At 45.6% G+C, this 25,861-nt stretch overlaps 1 protein-coding gene across 2 annotated transcripts in view; it reads left to right on the forward strand.

Moving 5' to 3' along the window:
• PKNOX1 (PBX/knotted 1 homeobox 1) overlaps positions 1-25,861 on the forward strand; it is a 54,021-nt gene that overhangs the window by 7,245 nt on the left and 20,915 nt on the right. Inside the window, exons 1-5 of one of the 2 annotated variants that reach the window (XM_037043046.1) lie at positions 14,108-14,176; positions 15,284-15,390; positions 18,976-19,103; positions 21,327-21,498; positions 23,237-23,407. In XM_037043046.1, the coding sequence (XP_036898941.1) occupies positions 15,340-15,390; positions 18,976-19,103; positions 21,327-21,498; positions 23,237-23,407 (522 nt within the window). In that variant the 5' untranslated portion in view covers positions 14,108-14,176; positions 15,284-15,339. Of the gene's footprint in view, positions 1-14,107; positions 14,177-15,283; positions 15,391-18,975; positions 19,104-21,326; positions 21,499-23,236; positions 23,408-25,861 lie in introns of those variants that run through there. The other variant, XM_037043045.1, reaches the window with a different exon arrangement.

Genomic DNA, 25,861 nt, shown 5'->3' on the forward strand with positions numbered 1-25,861 from the left:
TCAGAAACTCTGCTTTGCTGGAGAAGTTAGCATATGGGGTTGGATACTTTGTTATAGGTACCACCTTGTCCAGAAGCAGTTTTTCTGAGACTCAGATGCCACCAGGAAAGGAAGGAGGGCTCCTTCCTCAGGGGCTCTCCTGTGGGCCACACTTGGGGCCGAGGAACACAATGATAATGGGCCTCTGGAGAGTAGGCCCCAGCTGGGCTGAGAGGTACTGGGGGCTGTGGGGCCCGGGGCCAGGGAAAGGGGCTGCACCTCAGTGGGGCTGGGCCAAAGCTGCCTCTTTGGGTCAGCAGGGCTGCTTATTTTCTTTCTAAATTCCTCCCTCATACTTTTTTTTTGCCTTCACACCTCTTTTGAAGGTGACAGTTATAGTACAAACAAAGCATTTGAATATTTTCTCTTTGTAGCTGTATTCTTGATAGGATGTCATTAAAATTATCTGAAGCGTACAGACTAGTCAAATAATATGTTCAGAAATGATTACTGTAAGATGCTGTGCTAGATCTGATGAGGTCTATTAAAAGGAGGCATCATAACACTGTATGACTACACAGCGTATATAGAGTAGGTAAGGTGTGCATGGGTGTGTTTATTTATGGTATTGTACAGGTTACCTGGCAGTAATTGGGAGTGAAGCATTACAGCTAAGTGAAACCCACAGGTAATAAAGTTGAACCCTGAAATGCCCTGAAATTCATTTTAGGGTTTAAAAAAATGTTCTCAGAGGGTCCTAGAGGTCACTTCCCTGATGACTGTGTACTCACCACCTGCACTGAACCGTGCAGATGAGTGAGTCTCAGTCCCTGACACTAAGGAGTGCGCAGTCAAGTGCATAGGGGACAAAAGTTTACATTTCATGGATGGAACAAGAGTGGTTGAGGAGGCCGACCGGGTGCCAGTGTTCATTTGGGCGATGTGAGGGTGAACGACAGAAGACTGGAGATGTCTTCCCCCAGAATACTGGAGGGAACGTGGGGCAGTGGAGAGCTGAGTCGTGTCCACACAGGGGAGTTAAGGAGAAAAGAGGACAAGGGCGCTTGCTTGGTGCGTCAGAAACAACTAAGGTGGTGGAAACAAGCCCACGTTTGTCAGAAATCACAGTTTGTGTGAAAGGGTTCAGTCTCCCAGGGGATAAAAACTCCAGATTTAGCAAAAAATAAAGAAAGAAACCTAGCTAAGTTCAGTATATAAGTGGTCCATCTAAAACGCCAAAGAAGGTGGGGAACAAAGGGCTGGAAAACTGTACGTCCTTACAGAGCAGGCTTTGCAATATTAATGTTAGATAAAGTAGACTCATGGTGAAGCATTGCAGAAGTACTTCAGACTACCCAAAGGTATAGTCAATAATCATAAACTAACATAAGGAATTATATAAAATAAAGGTTGATGGGAACAGGAAGACGCGACAGCCACAAACCGAGTAGCACAAAGGTGACAGGATGTGGGGCAAGGGCCTTGGCCTGGCCCTGGCGGGATTGGGACCGGGTCACTCTTGTCAGGGAGCCGCCCCGTGCACTGTAGAATATTTAGCAGCCTCCCTGGCCTCTGCTCACTAGGTACCAGTAGCTGTCCATTTACCTCTTTGTGATAACCAGAAATGCTTCTGGACATTGCCAATGTCCCCGAGGGGCCACAGTCTGTTCTTGTTGAGAACCACTGATGTAAAGGATTTAAATAACATGGCTAATGGGTATGTATAAAAATTTGTGCCCAACAAACAAAATACAGATTCTCTTTCATTACATGGGACATTTAACAAAACCAGCCACATAGAAAAATCCTGTTTCAAAAAGTAAGTTCTATAGGCTAGAGTCTTAGACCACAATACACCCTAGTTAGAACCAAAGAGTGAGTGAATAGCTAAAAATATTTACCTGCAGCTGTAGAAACCCCTGATATCTCTCAGATTAAAGAGGAGACTGAAAACTGTTTTCAGACTCTAAATGAATGACAGGGCACCATCCACCACAGCCCATAGGATGAGGCAAAATAACGTTACCAGGAAACAAAGTGTCTCAGCTGCATTCATTAGAGAACAAGAAAGGTGATTAAGCTTTCAGGTCCAGAAACCAGGAAAATAAAATGGAAGAAAGTAGTCTGTAGAATAGGCTGTTTCTGCTTTTGCAAATTTGATTAAGAAGAAATGAACACAATATTTGCAAAAGGGATGTAACTACAGATAAGAAAAGTTCACAGGTAAGAACACGCCGTGTGGAAGTTGATGGCAGCAATTTGAAGAGCCATGGATGGTTTCTAAGGAAAGCATAAATGACCAGAATTGGCCTTAGAGGTAGAAGGTCTGTACAGATCAGTAACTTTAGGTGTAATCGAGAAAGTTGTCAAAGAGTCATCTCCTGAAAAAGGCTCTAGGCACTGATTCATGAGTTAGAGCAGACTTTTCTTGGAACACATAATACCTGTACTGTATAAGTTATAGTAGCCATTCATTGAACAAAAGAGTTACTGAGTGCCTGTTGTGTACCAAACAGGGCTCCTACCTGCAGGGAAGTAGTAAAGGTTAATCAAAGAATCATCCAAACACATGGAGAGTGACAACTGTGTAGTCAGGACAGTAAAAGGGAGGCGTGCTGGCTCTGAACTGTGGGTCATAGGTTAGGGATGGCCTTCCCAAGATGGGTATGACTGTCACTGGTGCAGGAATGGGCGAGAGGACAAGGAGAAAGAAGACCGTTCCAGGTAGAGGTAGGGTAGTGTGTTAGAGGTTGTGTGTTGTGGGGTGGGGGTGGTATAGGGCTCCAAAGAACCTGGAAGGGCCTGATATGGGGGTTATATGGTGGCGGGGTGGGAGGGGAGAGGACAGGTAAGAGCCCAGTCAGGTCGGACAGTCATTGGCTCTGTTAATTTTTATGATCTGTGTCTGGGAGGCAGTGGGAGCCCCCTGACAGGTTTTAAATGGGTGTATCATGGTCAGATCTAGGTTTCCAGAGGATCCCTTTAAAGACTTGGAAATATGGCCGTATCCCTGGTAGGAGGCCTGTTAAATAAACCGTGGTGAGCCTACACTGCAGAGCACTCACTCTGCAGCTTTAAACAAGAGTGGGGGTGACCGCCAGCCTGCTACGAAGCATCTTCAGGGTGCAGTGAGTGAAGGAAGGAAGTCTCAGAACTGGGAGTGGCGTGTGCACCTTTGTCTAGTAGAGGCATGTGCATGTTTGCTTATAATAAAAAGGAAGGTTACACTAGACTAGTTAAAATGGGGTTCTGTACTGCAGAGGGAGGAACAGGGTTATATTGGGTTTCTGAACACATCTTCTGTTCATAGAACCGTACGAATGTTTTATATAGATTTATGTATTTATGTATTTATTTATCTTTAGAGGGGAAGGGAGGAGAGAGGGAGAGAAATATCAATGTATGGTTGCCTTTTGTGCATCCCCTGCTGGGAACTGCCTTGCAACCCAGGCATGTGCCCTGACTGGGAATCAAACCTCGATCCTTTGGTTCACAGGCTCGCGTTCAATCCACTGAGCAACACCAGCCACATAAATGTTTTATATAGTTTTTAAATAAAATTAAATCAAAATGGGGAGACACTAGTACCTAAAAATTAAAAGCCAAGTGGATCAAAAGAACCTAATGCGATACTGAGTTGGTCACATCGTCATTTTGAAATTGTATATATATACATATATAAATAGTCTTGTATGATAGACAAGTCATTATGTTACTGTCTTTAAGAAACAAGATTTTCAGGGTAAGAGAAACAATGTACAAATATGAAATCAAAGCAGTTAATACTCTGTAATCTCAAATTTGAATTGGAGCTCTCAGTGTTAACTTGTTTTTATTAATTTTTATGAGAAATTTTCTATTTCTGTCAATTAAAAAGGATAGAAACAGCGACCAGTCAGTAGCAGTGAGCGCACACAGCACCTCCATTGCAGTCTCTACACACCTTTTTCCACCGTGGGGAGTCAGAGCCTCTCGGATGGATGGCAGAGTCCGGGTTTGGTGCAGCAAATGAAGATAGGCCTGGAGGCTCTCATTTGACCGAAAAGCAAGAGCTGTGAAGAGTTCCTAGGGTGGAAGCTGACAGTGCTTGCATTGGCCAAAGATAGGATAATTTGGAACATAAATAAACGAATGTAACTGTACTTATTTTTTAAATGTTCAAACCTGTGAGGTCATAGTACTAAAACAGCCTCACTGGTCACTGTTGGAGAAGGCAAGGGAGCCAGCACAGTGTTCTGAAAATCGGTAAGTGGAGGGAAAGAAGCAAGTCTTCAGCAACCCCATTATTGGGGCTGCATCTTGGAGAATGGACTTGGGTGGGAAGAGTGACCATGGGAGACAGGCATTGTGGGAGTTCAGAAACCGGAGATGTGAGGGGGGAGCTCCTCTCCCTCTTTAGAGAGGTGACTGTTTCATTTGCTACATCATGTGTTTCTTTTTTATGTTTTATTTTTATTTTATTTTAGAGAGAGGGGAAGGGAGTGAGAAAGAAAGGTAGAGAAACATCAGTTGGTTGCCTTCTGTAAGTGCCCGACGAGGAGTGGAGCATGGAGCCTGCAACCCAGGCATGTGCCCTGACCAGGAATCAAACCCGTGACCTTTAGGTTTTCAGGATGACACCCAAGCAGCTGAGCCACGCCGACCAGGGCAACGCCATTTATTTCTTGCACGTGGTGATTGAGCATGGAGAAGGAATCCCTTTCCTTTTCAGTAATTTGTGTTTCCATATTTTGAAGGTGCCTATCTTCCAGACTTTATCAGGAGACACCACTTCTACACACAAGAATCAGGCTGTCATTTTCTTTAGACTTGTTAACGTTTGCAGAGCAGATTACATGTGTGTGCAGTGTTGAATGTTACATTTTTGCCATGATTGAAAGTCATTCGTGTTTATCTGATGCATCGCCTTCATTTATTCTTTTAAATAGTGTTTCCCATTTTGAATGACACCATAATTTGTAGATTGAATTGATGAAATTAACGTTTGTAGGAATCAAAGTGAACAGATTGTCAAATACTGTCCTGATTTTCTTACGAGTTCCACAATTATCTTAGAAACAGTGTTACTGTGTTCTCAAAGCATGTGAGAGAAATGGCAGGGCTTCAGAGCCAAAGTCTGACCTCACAAAGGTCCCTGGGCTTCTTTGTGCCTCTGTTTCTCATCAGTAATCTGAGGACCGTGTTACGAAGCATCTGCTAGAGTGTTCCGGTTACTACCAGTGGGAACCCAATTACTCCGTTAGTGGCATGAAACAGCCACTTAATGATGCTTCCCAGTTTGTGGGCCAGGAACTTGGGGAGGGTGCAGTGGAAATGCCTGTGTCTGCATCACAGTGTTTAGGTCCCCAGCCAGAAACATGCAGAGGCTGAGGGTAGCTTGATGGCTGAGAGCTCATCTTTGGAAGGGATTTTCTCAAATTTGGAAGTTAATGATGGCTGTTAGCTGGGGCTCTTACCAGAGCACCTCCATGTGGACTCTACATGAGACCTGGGCTTCTTCACAGCGCTGGGGGCCGGGTGGAGGGGGGCACAGAGCTTTCTCAGCACAAGCGGGGGAACTTCCCCATAGCATGGGAAGGGGGAACCTCACAGCATTCGAGCACTTCTGCTTACTCAGACTTCTGACATGGGGACTCAGGGTTTCAGAAGTGAGTATCCCAGCACAGGGGGCAGAGGCTGCCTCATGCTTATGACGTAGCCCAGGAGTTGCACCCCATGTCTTCCACTGCATTCTTGAGGTTCCGAGTGAGGCGGTAAGGTCAGCTCAGATTTAAAAATGTCTCATGTAGGTCTTGACATAGATAGTAGATTCGGGATATTTTGAAATGTTCTGTTTCTTAAATATTTTTAAAAAGATTTTATTTATTTACTTTTAGAGGAGAAGGGAAGAAGGAAAAAGGAAGAGAAATATCACTTGGTTTCTCTCTTCTCACACACGTTCTGTAGGGAGCCTGGCCTACAATGCAGGTCTGGGCCCTGGCTGGGAATTGAACCAGCGACCTTGAACCAGCGACCTTTCAGTCTGTGGGACAATGTCCAACCCACTGGGTTACACCAGTCAGGGCTATTTCTTAAATCTTTTAAGGGTGATTTAGCTATTCATGGACATTGATTCCCCTATATACGTTTTAGAATATTTTTTTGAGTTTCTAAAAAAAATAGAAATTTTTGTTGGGATTGCAGTTACAAGACTTACAGATAATGACGTACCAAGAAAAACTAGTTAACTATCCATAACCTGTTAGTACTAAAGGCCCCAGTGAAGTTGACAGGTAGAGTTAGTCCCCACAGACCGGGGGCATTGAACACTCAGCAGTCTGCCACACAGTATCATGAGAATGAGATAGTGTTGACAGTAGCAAGAAAAGCCGTGAAATATTTAGGAATTAATCTAACCGCAAGTATAGGAGACCTCCACAGAAAAGAGGTCAAACGTAATGCAGGTGTAGGAGAGGACTGAGGCTCAGACCGGGCACTGCAGAGGTACCTCCTGTCCACATTACCCCATCAGGACCTCTTCAATGTCCGTGTAAGGTTGCTTCCTGCTTTGTTGGCTGCTCTGTCCCCAGCACTTAAAACAGAGCCCACATGGAGAAGACCTTCAGTAAATGTTTGTGGACTGAGGAAGGGCTCGGTGATATGCCCAGCCCGCAGTGGGTCCTGCCTTTCTCTTGGCAGATTTGGGTGAGCCTTTCTGTGCTGCTCCTGGGTTTACCCACCATGGTGACGATTGATGACAGGCGACTGTGACTGATTTCACTGTCTGTGGGTGACGAGGAGGTTGTTTCCATTTTTTGTAAGTGTGGATAAAAATCCCTGTTAGCATCTAGCTTTTCTTGCCATGTTTAATGTCCTTTTAAATGGGACGTTTGAGCACAGAAAAGATTATTTGAGGTTATTTTAAAATCAAAAAGGCTACAAAGTTACAGGCCAGATTTTAATACTTTTGTGTAGAATTTACAGATTCTTAAAATTCTGTCTAGTGAATGTAGTATATTTTAACTAAACTCAGCTTTTTAAAAAAAGATTTTTAAATTTATTTTTAGAGAGGGGAATGGAGGGAGAAAGAGAAACATCAATGTGCGGTTGCCTTTCACATGGCCCCCAGTGGGGACCTGGCCTGCAACCCAGGCACGTGCCATGACTGGGAATTAAACTTGCGACCCTTTGGTTCACAGCCCATGCTCAATACACTGAGCTATGCCAGCCAGGGCTTTAAACTCCACTTTTTTTAAAAGATTTTATTTTTATTTATTTATCTTTAGAGGGGAAGGGAAGAAGAGAAATATCGATGTATGGTTGCCTCTCTTGAGTCCCCTGCTGGGAACTGGCCTGCAACCCAAGCATGTGCCCTGGCTGGGAAGTGAATAGCGATTTTGTGGTTCACAGGCCCACGCTCAATCCACTGAGCTACACCAGCCAGGCTGAACTCCACTTTTAAGTCAGCCTTTGATCAACTCAAGATGATTAGACTAAGTATAAAATTTTTAATGATTAGTCTCATTCACAACTTACACATTTGGAGCTTTAAGTTTAGTGGATTTAATTTTCTCTTTTTTAAAGATTTTTAAAATTTATTTTTAGAGAGGGGAAGGGGAAGGGAAACAGAAAGAGAAAGAGAGAAACANGCCAGGCTGAACTCCACTTTTAAGTCAGCCTTTGATCAACTCAAGATGATTAGACTAAGTATAAAATTTTTAATGATTAGTCTCATTCACAACTTACACATTTGGAGCTTTAAGTTTAGTGGATTTAATTTTCTCTTTTTTAAAGATTTTTAAAATTTATTTTTAGAGAGGGGAAGGGAAACAGAAAGAGAAAGAGAGAAACATCAGTGTGTGGTTGCCTCTTACCACAGATTGCCTCTTAGGTTGCCTCTCCTATTGGGGACCTGGCCCATAACCCAGTCATGTGCCTGACTGGGAATCGAACCAGTGACCCTTTGGTTCACAGGCTGGCACTCAATCCACTGAGCCACATCAGACAGGGTTAGTGGATTTAATTTCATTTAATCACTTTGTATATCTGCCTAAACAAGTAAAACCTCAGGAAGGTCTAATAATTTAAAAGTATACATACAATCAATCTCATGTTTTCAAACTTTCTAATCCTGTCCACCAGGGGGTGAGCTCTGTGGTCAGGGACTTGGTTTGTTCACTGCTTAATCCCAGGACCTAGAACTGTGCCCGACAGTTGATAAACTTGCATAAATGAAGAAATGTTTGCAATTTTTGTTAATTTCTCTCCTATGCCTTTTCACTAAAAAAGAAATCATGGCTAAAGTCAATAATGCAAGTATACAGTTTAAATCAAGGTTAAACTTTAAGATTAATTTGCTAAATTTTCTTAACTATTGCAAGCACTTTGAATGTCAAGTAGATTATTCTGAAGCCAAATACCAAAATACTAAAATCTAAATCTTCCACAGGGCTTAATGATACCATTAAGGCACTAAGTCACCTCGGACAAGCATAGGGGGACCCACATTGGCTAGAGAGTTGTGGCCGGGAGGACAGATGAGGCCCTGCCAACTTTAGGGCCTTCCCCCGCCCTCTGACCCGCACACCGCATCCTCCTCTGCCCTCTGACCCATACACTACGCCCTCTCTTCCAGCCTCTATGGGCTTAGCCAGCTGCAACCTTCCCAGATTCAGCCATATGGTCTGAGCAGGAAACACTTCACCACCAGATGGAATTCAACCAGTCCGTTTATATCTGATCCATTTCTGATAAACTTCTCTTATTCTTCCAGTCAGCTTGGACTAGAAAGTTGAAAAATATTTAAAATGTCAGCCTCTCAGATTTGGCCTGTGTTTCATATTTTTGTCTGCCTTTTAAAAAATATTTTTAAATTTATTTTTAGAGAGAGGGGAAGGGAAGGAGAAACATCAGTGTGTGGTGGCCTCGTGCACGGCCCCTCCTGGGGACCTGGCCTACAACCAAGGCATGTGCCCTGACTGGGAATTGAACCAGCACCCTTTTGGTTTGCAGGCCAGCGCTCAGTCCACTGAACCACACCAGCCAGGGCTTTTTGTCTGCCTTTAAGGTCTCAACATAAGCACTACACTCTCTGGTTGACTTGGGAAGGCTGTGATATTTTGTCTTGATTGGCTGCATGTGGTCTCACTGCTTTCCAAACCAGTCAGGCAGTCTGTGAGTTCTAGGGCCCCTTCAGAGTTCCAAGTTTTACTTCATTTTTGTTGGTAATGTGGTTGTTTTATATTCAGTAATTGCTGGATGAAAAGTATGTTATTTTAAAATTAGCCCTGGCTGGTGTGGTTCAGTGGGTTGAGTGCTGACCTATGAACCAAATGGTTGTCAGTTTGATTGCTGGTCAGGGCATGTGCCTGGGTTGCAGGCCAGGTCCCCTGTTGGGGGCATGCAAGAGGCAACCGAGCAATGTATCTCACATACATTGCTGTTTGTCTCCCTCTTTCTCCCTCCCTTCCGCTCCGTAAAAAGTAAATAAGCCCTGGTTTGTGTGGCTCAGTGGATTGAAAGCCCGCCTGCAAACCAAAGGGTGGCCAGCTCAATTCCCAGTCAGGGCACACGCCTGTGTTGCGGGCCAGGTCCCCAGTAGGTGGTGTGCAAGAGGCAACCACACACTGATTTTTCTCTCCCTCCCTTCCCCTCTCTCTAAAAATAAATATATAAAATCTTCTTTAAAAAGTAAAATCTTTTTTAAAATTAGTATTTCTTTAATTACTAGTGAGTTTTCATATTTCTGTGCGTGAAGATTGGAAAGTTGTGCTTCTTTGTATTAGTCTGGCTGGAACTCTTGAAAGGGTACCAAAGTGACAACTTCAACAAGTTACATATCCTTTTTTAATTGAGTGAAACTTGCAGAAATAAAGTTGAGAAAAACCATGTCTGACCCTTGAACACCATGGTGTTTGTTGTAAGTGTGTTAGGTTGGTGATTCTTGGACTTGGATTTTAGAGTCCCAGGTGATGTTAAGAAATTGACACTTGTTTGAGTTTCAACATCATAGGTACTTATTTTTCTATGTAATGGGGATAAGAAATAAAGACTAATTGGTTGTTTCTAAATCTTAAGTTAGCCTTTGGTTTTTACATGTTGCCCCATAAAACAGATTGTGACAAAGAATGACAAGCCGGTTGATCGTCAGTCATCCTCGGGTCAGAGGCTTTCGGTTGTTTCCTCGTTGATGACAGGTATCACTTAGTCACTCAGATTCTGCCCTGGGCCAGCAGTCTGAGGACCTGTGGCTGAGCAGACTGACAGAGGCCTTGGCCAGAGCAGAGCGCCACCTTCTAAGCCTGAGCAGTCTGCTGGGATGAGTGCTGTGAATTCTGCTGAGACCTGTTTGCCTGCCTGCCTGCCTGCAGGTGCCAGGTGATGTCACCACCAAAATGTGTGTCATTCTGCTCGAGTGGGATTTGGAAAGCTCTACAAACTATGAGTGTGATGAATTTGCAAATGGTTCTTCTGAGTGGTGGCCAGTCCTGAGCAGATGGCGCCATCTGCTGATAACTCCTGTCTGGCTTCTTTGGGGTCCCTGTAGGAATATTGGCCACCTTGGTACTCTGCCCCTATGTTTACCAAACAATGTAAATACATTAGTCATATAAAATTGCCTTTAAAGAAATCCTCACATGGTGTTTTATTGTAGAGAAAGCACATATTTTCAAAGCTTTTGACACAAATTTCAAGTTTTTCCTTTAGAATAGTTGTATCAGTTTATATCAGATATTGAAGTTTTAACCAGTTTTGATAGAAAGAAAGACTGCTAATCTACATGTTTTTGAAATAAAACTCTGATTTCAAAATTTTGAAACACACAAAGTTAAAAAAGTGGAACAGCCATCCCTGCATTTCCATTCAGCAGGTGCTGACGTCAGTCACAATTTGTGTGTGTGCCCTTACAGACTTTTATAAACGGTGGGTACCACGACCGTACCCCTAAATATCTCAGCCCTTGCTCCTCAAAACAAAGATGTTTCCATGAGCATACAGCATTACCCCACCATCTCCACGCTCAGTCTCTCATGTCAACTTTATATACCATCTCCCCAGAGTTTCCTACGCTTTCTTTCACAGCTGTTGTTTTTTAAACCAGGATCACAGGCTTCATTTGGTGGCTGTTTTTTCGGTCTCTTTTAGCTCAGAACAGTTCCCTCACCTTTTTGTTTTGATTTGTGGGCACCTCCTCAGGACTGGGCAGGTCTGCCCAGAAGTTCTGTTCTTTTTCTTTTTTTTTCTTTAAGATTTTATTTATTTTTAGAGAGAGAGGAAGAGAAAGAGGGAGAGAAACATCAATGTGTGGCTGCCTCTCACATACCCCCTACTGGGGACCTGGCCTGAAACCCAGGCATGTGCCCTGACTGGAATCAAACTGGTGACCCTTTGGTTTGTAGCCCATGCTCAATCCACTGAGCCACACCAGCCAGGCAAGAAGTTCTGTTCTGTGTCCCTTTTGGGAGGCCCATCATGTTCACTTGTTTCATTGCTGTCAGTGTGACTTTTCACCTGTCTGTTGATGTGTTTTCTGCCAGGTCTCCACTGTGAAGTTACTATTTTCCCTTGTAATTGACAGTACCTCGTGGCGGGTCTTCCGGGACCATGCGCGTTTCCAGGTTCACACCATGCTTTCACCGGCGGGTGTGGCCACCGCGACACTTCTTGCCAGAAGCAATGATTACTGTGCCAGTCGCCAAATGGTGATGATCGAGTTCCACCCTGTGCATGTTGTTGGAACCCCACTGGGGTTTAGAGCCCCGTACCTACCCCGCGTGTTTGCTCATTCGCGTATTGCTGTCAGCATGGACTGGAGGGTTTTTACTTGACTCCCAGTTCCCATTCATATCTTGTTGCTCAGACTGTCCCAGACTCAGCCGGTGAGAGTGCCTACAAGCTGGCTCATCTGTCCTCTTGGCGATCCTCATAATTTTTTGAGCACCAGTTTCAGGCGCATCTTGTACTTGACCTGACCCAGCCCTAGAATCAAATCAGCCATTTCTCTGAGGAGTCCTGATTCTTTTCATTGAGAATGATATTTGTCAGCCAACAAATAGGTGCTAAGTGCTGACTGCTGCTGGGTGTCACTGCTTCTAGGCCCTCGCAGTGGACATAGCAGGGAAAGTATGTGTTTGTATGTGTGTGTATATGTACATGCATGTATGTTTGTATGTATATATGTGAGATACACTGATCTACATGTATTTCTCCATACTTGTGAATATTAAAAACCATGAATTCGTACCGACGACTCTTGTTTCCAACTGGTGGGTGGGGGTGAGGCACAGGGAAGACTTGGGGAGGGTGGCGTGGATGATGATGCGCGCGCACCAGCTGGCCGTGCTCGGAGAAGGCCGGCGTGCACAGAGCTCCCAGGCTGGGCAAGAAGTCGGCCTGCTGCAGGAACTACAGATGGCCATCCTTTAACTGTGTCCACACCTAGAGCGGGGGAGGGGCTGTCCAGGGTTGGGGGCGTGCCATGGAAGGGCAGGGGCGGGCAAAGGTCGGCCCTGGGACTTGATCTGCAAGTGTGGTTTGGACCAGATTTGCACTTTGGAAAGGAGAATGGGGAAGGAGGGTGAGAAAGAATAGAGGCCACAAGAGCTCCTGCCCTGATCAAGGTGTGGACCATGGTGCGGGACAGATCAGGCCACTCTGGGGTCACTGCCTGGGGACACAGGGGCAGATTGGGGCACTGGGAGGAGGGCCAGGTTTTGGTGAAGGCAGACTCAGTTTCAGGTTTGCAGCTATGGGAGAGGAAGCGTGTCTCTCAACATTGGGAGTCTCAGAGGGCAGAGAGGGCAACGTCCTGATGACTACACATGGGCCTCTCCCTGGCAGTGGGGTTTCCAAGTCCTGCTGTCCCACGTGGGGCAGAAGTGTCACTGCCACTTCAACGAAAAGGTGTCTTCAGACTGAGAGACAGAGCAGCCAACTCCACGGGATGTAGTGGAATTTATTATAGGGTAATTTACTTATGGGGAGACTGGGCAGGGCTGGACCAAAGACAGGGGACCCAGCATTTTGTGTAAACTCTCTGCCCCCACTCCCCAGCATTCCTGTTACTGTGCTGTTTATACTGTAACTGAGGTGCTCACGGTTGACAGGACAAAGGGACAAAGGGTGCCATGGCACCGGGGCCATCCCTCCTGATGGTCGATACTGTCACCAGTTTGATATACATCTCAGTTGTCATCCTGGCATCACCAACAAAAGGATTTACGGTTACGTTTAGAGACCATAGATGGTCATTAACTGGAGGGCTTTGATGTGCTCACTAAAGATGGTGAGATGGGTCAAGGCCACAGCAAGGAAGGGCGCAGAGATGGAGATGGTCCTGGCTCACATCTGCATCTTGCACCAGGTTCTCTCCTCTCCCCTCCACAGGGGGCGTGCTCAGCCGCTCTTTTCCTTCGCCCTCAGCTGCAGTAACGTGGCTGACCCTGCTCCTTGGTCCTCCTCCACTGGCGTGAGTGGCATCACTCCATTCTGCTCTTGTCTTGCTGGCTGCTACTCCTCATTCTGTACCAGATCCCTCAGCCTTCTTATGTGGTCCCCCTCCTCTTTCTTCCCTGCAGTTTGGTGGCTTGATTACTGCCTTAGGGTCCTGGGGTTGCCTAACCAAGTTCTACTAACTGGGTGAATGGAAACAACAGGAATGGATTTTCTCAGGGTCCTGGCAGCTAGAACCCAAAATCAAGAGGTCATCTGGGCCATGCTCCCTCTGAAGGTGCGGGCCTTCTACCACCTGGTGGCCAGGTGCTCTTGGCTCATAGCAGCATTACTCCAATCTCTGCCTCCGATTCATGCAGCGGTCCCCTCAGTGTGTCTCAGATCCCCCCCCCTCTTAAAGACATGTGCATCCCATGACCTAGGCCCTCCCCTCGATCCAAGATGGTCTCATCTCGAGATCCTTAGTAACTACATCTGTGAAGCTCCTCTTCCAGATCATGTCCCATTCACAGGCACAGGGGGTTAGAACTTGGCCATGTCTTACGTGATGCAGTTCAACCCCCTCTGTGCACACTAACCACGCTCTGATGATCACTGACTTCATATTTCTGGCCCAGACTCATTTGTTCAGAATTTCCCTTTATTTCTGGGAAGCCTCTCACACCTGGAATGTCCTGACTCTTGCTTTCTCTTTCAGGCCACAGGACCTGCTCCTCACCGTCCCGTCCTCACCAGGACATGTGGCTCGCCTCTGCCAGTTACTCAGGTGGGAATGCTGGGCCCTTCCCTGAGCCTACACCCAACCCCAGGCCACCTGCAAACCCTGTGCTTGCGCCCCCCTTGTCTACACCCCTATTCTCTGTGCATTCCCCAGTCACACACACAGAAGTCAGAAGAACCCTCCTAAGATATGTGAAGTCACTCTTCTGCTCAGACCTTCCCAGGAACGCCTGCGTCTTCACTGTGGCCCATGAGAGTCTGTGTGAACTGGTCCTATGTCTCCTGCTCCCTTCCCTTTAGTTCCCCCTTCAGCACTCTGCTCAGCTACATCATCTGTTCCTGTGGGTGCTGCTGGTCCCCCTGCCTCCAGGTGTCACAGGCAGCTGCCTCCTTCCCTGTCCCATGTTTCTCCCAGGCACTCAATGTTAGTGGCCCTGCCCAGAGTCATTTTGTGTCCCCACCTGGTTGTCCTCCTCTCAGCACCTCCCAACATTTACCTATGTGTTTTGACAGGGAAACAAGCCACGGTTCCCTTCCCTGTGTCACATGCAGACGTTGCTCAGCCTCCCTGAGCACACCTTTGTCACTCCTGTCTGTGCTCCAGCCTCCCTGTCCCAGCAGTCTCTGAGTCAGGTGCTTGTGGTCTCAGTGCCTGTACCTTCTCAAAGAGCACGGGTAGACACATGTAGAGTGAAGGAACAAATCCAAATGGCTGAAAAATATGATAGCAAGTCAGGCCCGTGCAGGAGCAAGGAGCACATGATTGCCACGTACATGGGTGATGCGGAATAGGATTTGACTCATAGCATTGAGTTAAAGATGTGATTTTTTCTCCATGTAAAAATAGGTATTTAAAAAATTAGTCCTGGCTGGTGTGGCTCAGTGGATTGGCTGCCAGCCTGTGAACCAAAAGTCACCAGTTCAATTCCTAGTCAGGGCACATGCCTGTGTTGCAGGCGGCCCAGTTGGGGGCATGCAAGAGGCAACCGATCGATGTATCTCTCCCACATGCATGTTTCTCTCCCTCGTTTTCTCCCTCCCTTCCCCTCTCTCTAAAAATAAGTAAAATTTAAAAACTGTGTGGATGCTGTGCAGGAGGGACAGCAGGTGCACTGCGGTTATTAACTGATGCTTTTCTGCTTGTGTTTTCCAGGCACCATTTGCTTGTGACTCGAGATGATTTGATGTTTCGTAATAAACTCGTTAACCATGATGGCTACACAGACATTAAGCATAGACAGCTATCAAGATGGGCAACAAGTGAGAGCTTGGTTATCTGTGTTTTAATTATAGTCAGTTGACCTGGTACTAAAACACGAGCAGTGCTTTGTATATTAATAGTTTAATTTCCCTGAGGTTGCAAGTTCAGCTTTAGTGTATTGTGCATTTATTTTATGTTGTTCAGATTATTTCCTAAGGGATACCAGAACTGCTAGTAGTTTTGACTCCCTTAAATCATACTGTTGTGGAAATTTTCCATTTTAATATCAGTGTTAGCAAGTATGGTTGCTTTTATTATTTTTTTTAATTTTATTTATCTTTAGTGGGGAAGGGAAGGAGAGAGGGAAATAACACTGTATGGTTGCCTCTCTTGCATCCCCTGCTGAGAACTAGCCTGCAACCCAGGCATGTACCCTAACTGGGAATCGAACCACAATCCTCTGGTTCGCAGGCCCATGCTCAGTTTACTGAGCTACACAAATCAGGGCAGTATGGTTGCTTTTAAAGAAGAGCTGGGTGTTCCCTGACCGGTGTGGCTCAGCAGGTTGGGTGTCATCTCACGAAATGAAAGGTTGCAGGTTTGATTCCCAGTCAGGGCACATGCCTGGGTTTTGGACTCCGTGACCCATTCCTGGTCAGGGCGCTTGCTGAAGGCAACAATTGATGTTTCTCTATCACATCAATGTTTTTCTCCTTCTTCTTCTCTCACCATTCCTCTCTTTCTAAAAATACATAAAACCTTTTTAAAAAAGAAAGAAAGAAAAGCTGGGTGTTGTTGATAACCACAGGTTCCCATGCTGATGGTTGCTAATCTGAGTGGGAACTGCGTGGTTTCATATTCCCCGGTGTGAGCAGCAGGAGCACTGCCCTGATGTGTGAGTGGAGAGAGAGAGAGAGATCGATTTGTTTCACTTATTCATACACTCATCGGTTGAGTCTGGTCTGTGCCCTGAGCAGGGTTGAGCCCATCACCCTGACTTATCGGGATGATGCTCTAACCAATTGAGCTACCCAACCAGGGCACGGGCGGCTTTCTCAATAGCTCTCCTTCTGTAGGACCACATTTTCCCTGAAGCCACCCAGCCGTTTTGTGTTCTGTGACCTGAAGGAATTGGGGAGGAGGGGCTCACTGAGGCCTGTGCAGCCTCCCTTGGGATTCCTGCGGTCATGGGAAAGTCCTGGGTGCTTCCCGTGGGGGCATTCCCCCTCTTTCTTGGAGTCTGGGAGCTGGTTTTCGTTTAAGACATTCAGCCCTGCCTTTGCTCCCCACCATCCCCACAGTCAGAAGGCAGGAACGGAATGGCCGTGCCAACAGCTCCCCTCTCCCCCTCCTTGGGGATTGTGGTGGGCGGGGACAGCAGTAGGGTTGACACACCCGCAGGAGGCCACAGCCCCTACTGGGGAGGCTCAGGCGGGCTCTAGGTGGGCAGTCGGGACCTCGTGCCCCTTGGAGCCCTGACCCTTGGAGGCTCTTGTGTCTTTCCTGGGTGGCCAGTTGTACACTGTTTCTGGTTTGCTTGCTCTTACAGAGATTTTGTCTTCGTAGGCTTTGAAAAAAATGTAAGTGTTTTTTGCTTCTTATAGGAATTGAGGTAGAGAATTCTGTTCCAGCCTGCTCTCTCACCTGCAAGTCCTTTGGTTATTCCAAGTGACCTTGTTCTACCCACACAGATGTGATAATGACTCCTCCTCTCCCCTTGCCAAGGCCTCCCCTGACAGCCCCCCATGTTGCCTGGTCCCTCCAATTCCAGGCCCGCCCCACAGCCCCTCTAGTGCACTGCACTTACCCCACCGCAGCTCACCCACCAGCCCGTCCCACTCCTGGCACCGCTCTGCCCTGTGGCCCTGGGCCCTCGCTTTGCTCCTCTTCCCATGGGCAGCAGCTTGGCCAGCTCCTTCCTGCCCTGCAGCTCTTTGCCTAAGTCTTTGCCTTTCTGCCACCACTCCCCTGCCTGCCATAGTCACTGCTGCAGCTCCCTCCAGTCTTTTTTTCCGTCCTAGCAGTGATCACCTCCTGACATTCTGTGACGTGATGGTCTTCTGTGCTTGTTCCTGTCTGCCGTCCTCACTGCCTGTGCCCTGATGCGGCTGAGCATCCAGTACACTGCTGGGCACGGCAGGAGTGGTGGGTGGGGGCGGGTCCACCACCTGGTTTTGTAGCTAAGCACTTCCTCACAGCATGGGAAACTCCTGGAGAACGTAATTTTAAATTTATTTATTTTTTAAAAATGTTTTATTTATTTATCTTTAGAGAGGAAGGGAAGGAGCGAGGGAGAGAAGTATCAATGTATGGTTGCCTCTCATGAGTCCCCTGCTGGGGACTGGCCTGCAACCCAGGCATGTGCCCTGACTGGGAATCGAACCACGATCCTCTGGTTCGCAGGCCCGCGCTCAATCCACTGAGCTACACCAGCCAGGGCGAGAACGTAATTTTAGATAATGACTTACTAGTAGAGTAGAGTACATTCAGACGTACCGGATTTAGGTGGCCGCTCTTCTGAAGTTGACCATTTAGATGCCCCTTTTTCACAGTCACTAAAAAAGAAACCTTGAAATACGTACCGTAAGACTTTTTATAGTACTGTCAGATTTCCCTGCAGAAAGACTTTGTTTGAGTGGGCTTGAGTTATTTTAGTGTTTTGGTTTTTTTTTTAAGAGAGAGAGACAATTTCCCAAGTACACTGTATCATTTAAAGGTTGCAGAACAGAGCTTGCCATCGTCAGACTGGGGCAGAGCCTGGGTCTGCGGATCCCGCGGATCCCTCGGCTGCAGCCCCGGGGTGTCAAGGTGGGGTGACTGGGCTCTCTCATTTCCTGGGGATCAGTCCCCAGCCTCAGCTCTCCCAACAGGCTGCCTCCCTGAGGCCTGGCCGCTGGGATTGGGCACGAATGGGAGGTGACCTGCTGGTGGATGATTGCTCGTTTACTACGGCAGTTCTTTTTGTAAACTGAATTCTTTACGTTTAAGGATTTAAATATTTTTTACCTAACTTATCAACAACACAGCTAGTTTAAAGCAATTTAAATGATACTATTTTGAAGACTTCCTGTTCCATTATACTTAATGCTGTTGTTTTAAACACAGCGAGCTGGTTTTCATTTTCTAGATACAGTGAGTGACTTTTAAAAAAAATTTACAGTTTATGCATTACTGACATCTGAGGGTAGATAGGGGGGAATTTCGGCCCTGTCACGGAAGGTGTAGAGTGCTGGGTGTGAGTCGTTTCCGGGACCAGGTAAGAAGAGCTCCAACCATTTGTTCACTCTCCTCGTCCTGTGATGTTTTCAGCGTGAGGCTGCAGGCAGGACAGAGCAAGACCGCGTATGGACCGGTTTCCGTCAGTGACGAGTGCTGGTTATGACTTTGAAAATCATAAGCATTTCACAGATATTCTCTTTGTGGATATTTGATCTTTAACCACTTTATAAACATTAAATAAAAGAGGAGTTTGTGGGTAGCATTTGTTTATATTGTTGCCAGTCACATAGCTGGCAGTTTGCCATTCCCCCTTGCCCGTTGCATTCCTGCTTGAGAATAGAACATTTAGTAGTAGTTTGTTTCCCATTTAGTAACAAAAATTATCCTTTCACAGTTTAGTAACAAAAATTTTCCTGCTTTCACAGATGCAAGTAGTAACAGAGTTGAAAACGGAGCAAGACCCCAACTGCTCTGAACCTGATGTGGAAGGAGTGAGCCCTCCCCCTGTGGGGTCCCAGACACCGATGGATGCAGACAAGCAGGCCATTTATAGGTAGTGGAGAGTCGGGAAGCGCATGGGCTGTGAGGGGTCATGAGAGGAGGAGACTTTGCAGAGGGGACGGTGGAGCTGTGGGCTAGGCAGAAGGAGGTGTGATGTGATAGCTACTGGCATGAAGATATTTTCAGATTTAGATGTTATTCTTCATCTTAGTTTGCCTTGCAAAACACAATTTTCAGGCCCAGATGATTTTACCAGACAATTCTACCAGAATTATAAAGAAAAAAAGCAACAAGTCTACACAGTCTTGTCTAGAAAATAGAAGACGAAGGAAGGAATGGTTCGTAGTTTACAAATTGAGCATCACTCTGGTACCAAAGCAATAGAAAAAAAAAGTACAGACAAGTATCCCTTATAAATTGGGACATAAAAATCATCAATAAAATATTAACAAATTGAATCCAGCAACAAAAAGTAATAGAATAATATTAGAATGATAAATAGTACCCAAGTGGAGTTTATCACAAGACTAGTTAGTTCGCTGTTGAAACATTAACCAGTGAGATCCACAGTGCAGTCGCATCAAGTGATGTGGAAAAGCGTTTGACAAAAGCAACTGCTAGTTATCATTAAAAACTGTCAGCAAAAGAGAGCTTTGAAACCAATGAAGGGAAACTACAAGAGCATGCAGCTCACATCAGACTCAATGGCGAGAGACAGACTGCTTCCCCCCCGGACTAGGGCTGAGGCGGAGCTGCCCACTTGCCCCTCCTGCTCAGCACTGTAGTGGGTGTCCTAGCCAGTGCAGTGAGGCGGGAAAAAGATTAGAAAGGAAGAAGCAAAACGGGCTCAGTGCACAGGCAACGTGGCTGTCTGCAGAGAAATCCGAGCATCTACCAGAACACCTTCAGGTATATAAGGAGTTTAATAAGGTCACAGGTTACGTGCAACACACAGAAACCAATCCTAGTTCTACTTATACCAGTGATGTACGATCAGAAACAAAGATTAAAAAGACAGTACATTTACAAAGGCTCCACAAATCTTAGGTGCGAATTTATGCCTGTAAAATGGTGATGCGAGCAATCAAAGGCAACCTGATAAATGGCAGGACGCACCATGTCCACGGGTTGGAAGGCTCAACCTAATAAAGACGTCGATTTTCCTAAAATCAGTCTGTAGACTTAATGCAATTCCCATTAAGTTTTAGCAGGATATTTCTGTATAGACAAGTTAATTCTAAATTTTATATGGAAGTCAGAACTGGATCAAATGAAACAATTGTGAAAAAGAATAAAGGCGGAGTCAGTCTATTTGATCATAAGATTTGCTGTCACTTTATAGTCATTAAGATATTGTGACATTTGTGAGGGAGTAGACACATGGATTAATGCCACAGATAGTCTAGAGATAAATGTACACAAATACAATTCCGTCGATCTTTAGCAAAGGTACAAAAACACCTCAGAAGGGAAAAAGCAGGCTTTCCAGCAAATGGTATTAGAACAATTTGACCTCTATATGCAGAAAAAAGATCCTTCACCTACTCTTACATCTTGCATAAAAATTTACTCAAAATGGACCATAGAACCAGATGTCAATTTTAAGACTGTAAAATTGGCCCTGGCTGGTGTAGCTCAGTGGATTGAGCACAGGCCTGCGAACCAGAGGATCGTGGTTCGATTCCCAGTCAGGGCACATGCCTGGGTTGCAGGCCGGTTCCCAGTGGGGGACACATGAGAGGCAACCACACATTAATACTTCTCTCCCTCGCTCCTTCCCCTCTCAAGATAAATAAATAAAATCTTTAAAAAATTTTTTAAAAAACCTGTAAAATTGGTACATCCATTACAGTGGAATATTATTTGGCCATAAATAGGAACAAGGTACTGATACCTGTTAGAGCATCAGTGAGCCTCGAAAACATTGTGCTCAGTGAAAGATGCCAGACACAAAAGGTCACGTGTTATGTGAAGGGTTTAGAATTGGCAGATCTATAGAGACCAAAAGCAGATAGTGATGGGTAAAATGGAGAGTGGCTGCTAATGGCTACACGGTTTTTTTTAGGGATGACGAAAATGTTCTAAATTGATTGGTGACAGTTGCACAGCTCTGTGAGTGTACTAAAAATTATTGGATCATACTCTTTGGGTGGATGAATGACATGCTCTGAGTTTTATGTCCATGCAGCCAGTAGGTCCAGTAATGCCTCCACCCATCCATACATAATGAAACATGCAAATGTAGAGCATCCATATTTTTTTCTTCTTTCCCCAGGCATCCACTGTTTCCATTATTAGCTTTGTTGTTTGAAAAATGTGAGCAATCCACACAAGGCTCAGAAGGCACAACTTCTGCCAGTTTTGATGTGGACATTGAAAATTTTGTAAGGAAGCAAGAGAAGGAAGGAAAACCCTTCTTTTGCGAAGACCCAGAAACCGACAATTTAGTGAGTAAAATAAATATTTTATTTCTTCCAAGTTTAAAATCTGGTCAATACATTTTAAACTTCAGGTTACAACTTTGGACCTTGTGTAGCTCTGCTAAAGGGGAGAATGCTGCACCTCATGAGACAGCTTGTTTGTGTGAGTGTGAGGCTTGAACGTCTCTGGCCTCCTCCAGCTGCTGCCTCCCTCGGCGATTAAGCTGGAGTCAGCCTGCATCCCCGATGGACCGGAGGGTCCAGGCCTCCCCTGAGCGTTCGGACAGGTTCGCTGGGGTTGGCGTGCTCACCTGCCTGCTTCTCAGGCCATGTGTCTGTGCCCTACATCATTCCTTGGCTTTCCCTTGATCGTGGCCATGTGACTTCACTCTGCGAGACAGCTCTGTCTTGAGGCTTACACTGGTTTGTGGTGGGTGTCGGCATTCACGGAGAATTGGGGAGGCCCACCAGCACAGAGCAGGGAGGTGCTTAGCTCCCATGGCTTTTCTTCTGTCTAGAGCCAGACTGTCTCACATCCCTGCCCCCTCCCAGGTCCAGTGCTCTGAAACGCAGGGAAAACTTGCTTCTTGAAGGAAAACAGAGAGTTCTTTGGAGGGAACGTCACTGCTGCACCCATGGGGAGCAGTGCCAGTCGGTACTGCGGGGCTTTGTCAGCGGTGTCCGGGCCTCACGGGACTCCCGTCACAGCCTGCCAACTCCCAGACCACAGCCTTCGTTGGGCCCGGGTCAGCAGAAAAGGGTCTTAATTCTTGTTGTTTTTTAAGTTTCTTGTTCCACATTTAACCCTTATAACCCAATAGATTTTATGGGTGAGTTGTTTGACTTTGAGCCTGTCTCCTCATGTTGGAAATGGGGCTGACAGTGCCTGCCCTTTTGGGCTTAGGGCCAGAAGCTCTCTCTGCCTCCGAATTTCTGTCACACAGCCAGCCACCAGTGCGTGGGGAGCAGGAGTGGCCCCAGTGGTCCCAGGCATGCGGGGATGTCAAGGGTCTCCTGATGGTATGAGAGCATGGGGCCTAGAGGGCTTGGTGCTCGGTATTCCTCATTATTGATGGACTGACTGGTTCATTCCACAAGTACTAGACCTCACTACGCCAAGGTCGTGGCCAAAGCAGCTGAGCTTTGGGGTGTGAATACACAGGCAGGTGCTGCTTGTGGTAATGGTTTTATTATCAGTGTTATAATTATCTACTGCTGTGGGACACACTGCCCTCAAAACTTAGTCAATTAATATAAAATCATGAAACTTAGAAAAATCATAAGAGAACATTTTTAGGGTCTAGGGCTAATCTAGGGATAGGCAAACAGTACTTAGACTTGACACCAAAAGCATGATCCAGAAATTTTATCAAGAACCACCTATGAGGGTGTCTGGATCCATCCTCCTTCACGGATGGAGAAACGGGAACGACAGGGAGTTGGTATCTTGCCTGGGGGGTTGGGGGCAGGGGTGAAGCTGGCTGAGGCCTGGCTGGTCCTGCTGCCATGCTCACTGAGGTCAGCACTGGCATTGTGCACATCAGAGGGAGCTGAAATGCCAAACCTCAGGTCAGCGGTGCTGGAACGATTTGTCATTCTGCACAGTATCTAATGTTGTTCCACCTCTGTGACTGGCAGTACAGATGGCAATGTCCATGCAGGGTTCAGGCCAGTAACCCAGAGTGACGTGTTATGTGGTGGTAATTATAACTTAACATCATGCTACCTTTTCTTGTCTGAAAGTCTTCATTTTCTCTGCTTCTAGATGGTAAAAGCAATCCAGGTTTTGCGTATTCATCTTCTTGAGCTGGAAAAGGTTAATGAACTCTGCAAAGATTTCTGCAGTCGATATATTGCTTGTCTAAAAACGAAAATGAACAGTGAAACTCTCCTGAGTGGAGAACCTGGAAGCCCGTACTCCCCTGTCCAGTCCCAGGTATTTATGTTGGGGTCCTGCCCTACTTCCTGCTTGCTGTCACATCTTTGAAGATGAACTGTGTCGGGCCCGAGACCACCAGTTCTTTCAGCATTGTGAGGCTGTCCAGCGGCTCTCCTGCTCAGAGGTTTTCCAGGTCCCCGACATGAGCCTTGGACAACTGCAAATCCCAGAGACAGCCCCTCCGGCCTCCGGCAGTGAGTGCTGTGAGGCTCTGATCTGTGTGGGGGACCCCGAGTCCCGTGGTTCTGGAGCTCCATCCACTTCTTCTTCTTTTCACAATGTATTTTTAAAATTGTGGGAATATGCACATATCACACAATTTACCCTCCTAACCATGTTTAAGTGTGCGTGCGGTGGTACTAAGCACAGTGGAGTGTGGACGTCTCCACTGTCCACTTTCAGAACTTCCCATCTTCTCAAACTGGAACTCCTCTAGGGACCTTCTGTAAGGGGAATCATTTGTCCTTTTGTATTTGGATTGTTTCACCGGGGGAGTGACTTCAGGGCACCTGCGTACTGGAGCCATGTGGTGGGCTGTAGTGCATATTTGTGCGGGTGTGATGTGCGTGTCCCTGGTGGTTGACGGTGGTGATCGTCTCCCCGTGTACTTGCTGCCCATCTGTATGTCCTCCTCGGCAGAAGGTCTTCTCCCATCTTTTGCCCAGTTTCTAATTGGATTATTTTTAAACTGTTGACTTTTTAGGGTAGTCTCAGTACCAGTCCTTTTTGGATATACAGTTTGCAAATATTTTCTCCAAGTCTATAGCTTATTTTTCTGTACTCTTAACAGGGTCTTTTGCAGATCAAGCATCCCCCCCCCGGGTTTTATTTTATTTTATTTTATTTATTTATAATAATTTTTTAAAGATTTTATTTTTTTCAAAGAGAGAAAAAGGGAGAGAGAAGAACATCAGTGTGAGAGAGAAACACTGACCAGCTGCCTCTCACCAGGGAACCTGGCTCACAACCCAGGCGTGAGCCCTGACTAGGAGTCTGACCCGTGGAAGCTCTTCACTTTGTGGAATGATGCCCAACCTAGTGAGCCGTGGTGGTCAGGGCTATTATTTATTTTTAATTTTTATTTCCCAGACACCCACCCCTCTCCCTTTTAGCAACCATCAGCTTCTTCTCTGTATCTGTGCGTCTGCTTCTGTTTTTGTTGTTGTTGTTTATTCATTTGTCTTTTAGGTCATGCATGTGCTTGTCATGTTTCTACTCGCCACAGTACCCTCCAGGTTCGTTCATGTCTCCGATGGCAAGATTTCTTTATTTCTATCGCTGACTAATATTCCATTGTATGTATCCACCACACCCTTTTTTATCCATTCATCTGTTGGTGGATGCTTTGGTTGCTTCCATGCCTTGGCTATTGTAAATAGTGCTGCAGTGAACATAGGGAGACTATATCTTTTTGATCAGCATTGTTTTTTCATGGGCTGAATGCCAGGAAGTGAAGTTGCTGAATCATATGGCGGTTTTGTCTTTGATTTTTTGAGAGTCTCCACGCTGTTTTCCATAGTGGCTGCTCCGATTTACATTCTCACCAACAGTGCTTGAGGTTCCTTTTCTCCACAGCATTGCCAGCACTTGTTGTTTGTTGATTTATTGATGACAACCATCCGACAGGCGTGAGGTGATATGTCATTGTGGTTTTAATATGCGTTCCCTGATTCTTAGTGATATTGAGCGTCTTTTCATACGTCTGTTATCCATCTGTATGTCTTCTCTAGAAAAATGTCTACTCAGGTCCTCTGCCTGTATTTTAACCGGGTTGGGTTTTGTGTGTGTGTGTTAAGTTGTGTGAGTTCCTTATATATTTTGGATATTAACCCCTTATCAGATGTAGCATTTGTGAATATCTTCTACTGTTTGATGAATTGTCTTTTTGTTTTGTTGAAGAAAACTGCCAGGTTTTCATTCTCTGCAAAATCTCTTTAGTTTGATGTAGTCCCATTTGTTTATTTTTCCCTTCAGGAGATACATCCACAAAGCTATCGCTAAGGTCGCAGTCCAGGAGCTCACTGCCTATGTTTTCTTCCAGGAGTTTTATGGTTTCAAGTCTTACATCTAAATCTTTAGTCCATTTCGAGATTGTTTTTGTAAAGGGTCTAAGTGAGCGGTCCAGCTGAAATTTTTTGGCATGTATCCAGTTTTTCCAACAGTTTTTAAAGAGACTGCCTTTACCCTATTTTACCCTAAATATGCTTGCTTCCTTTTTCATAGATTAATTGACCATATAAGTGAGGATTTATTTCTGTACTTACTATTCAATATTTTTTAATATTGATAATTCCTATTTATCATCTTTTCTTTTTATTAGTTGTAATTTTGGTGTCAAGTCTAAGAACTTTTGCCTAGCCCTATATCCCAAAGATTTTCTCGTACTTTTTTTCTAAAAGTCCTTATATTTTACATTTAAATCCATGATTGGCTTTGAGTTAACTTTTGTAT

The sequence above is a fragment of the Sturnira hondurensis genome, unplaced genomic scaffold, assembly GCF_014824575.4.
Source record: "Sturnira hondurensis isolate 20B ecotype Veracruz unplaced genomic scaffold, ASM1482457v3 Scaffold0003874, whole genome shotgun sequence".
NCBI classification, from domain to species: domain Eukaryota; kingdom Metazoa; phylum Chordata; class Mammalia; order Chiroptera; family Phyllostomidae; genus Sturnira; species Sturnira hondurensis.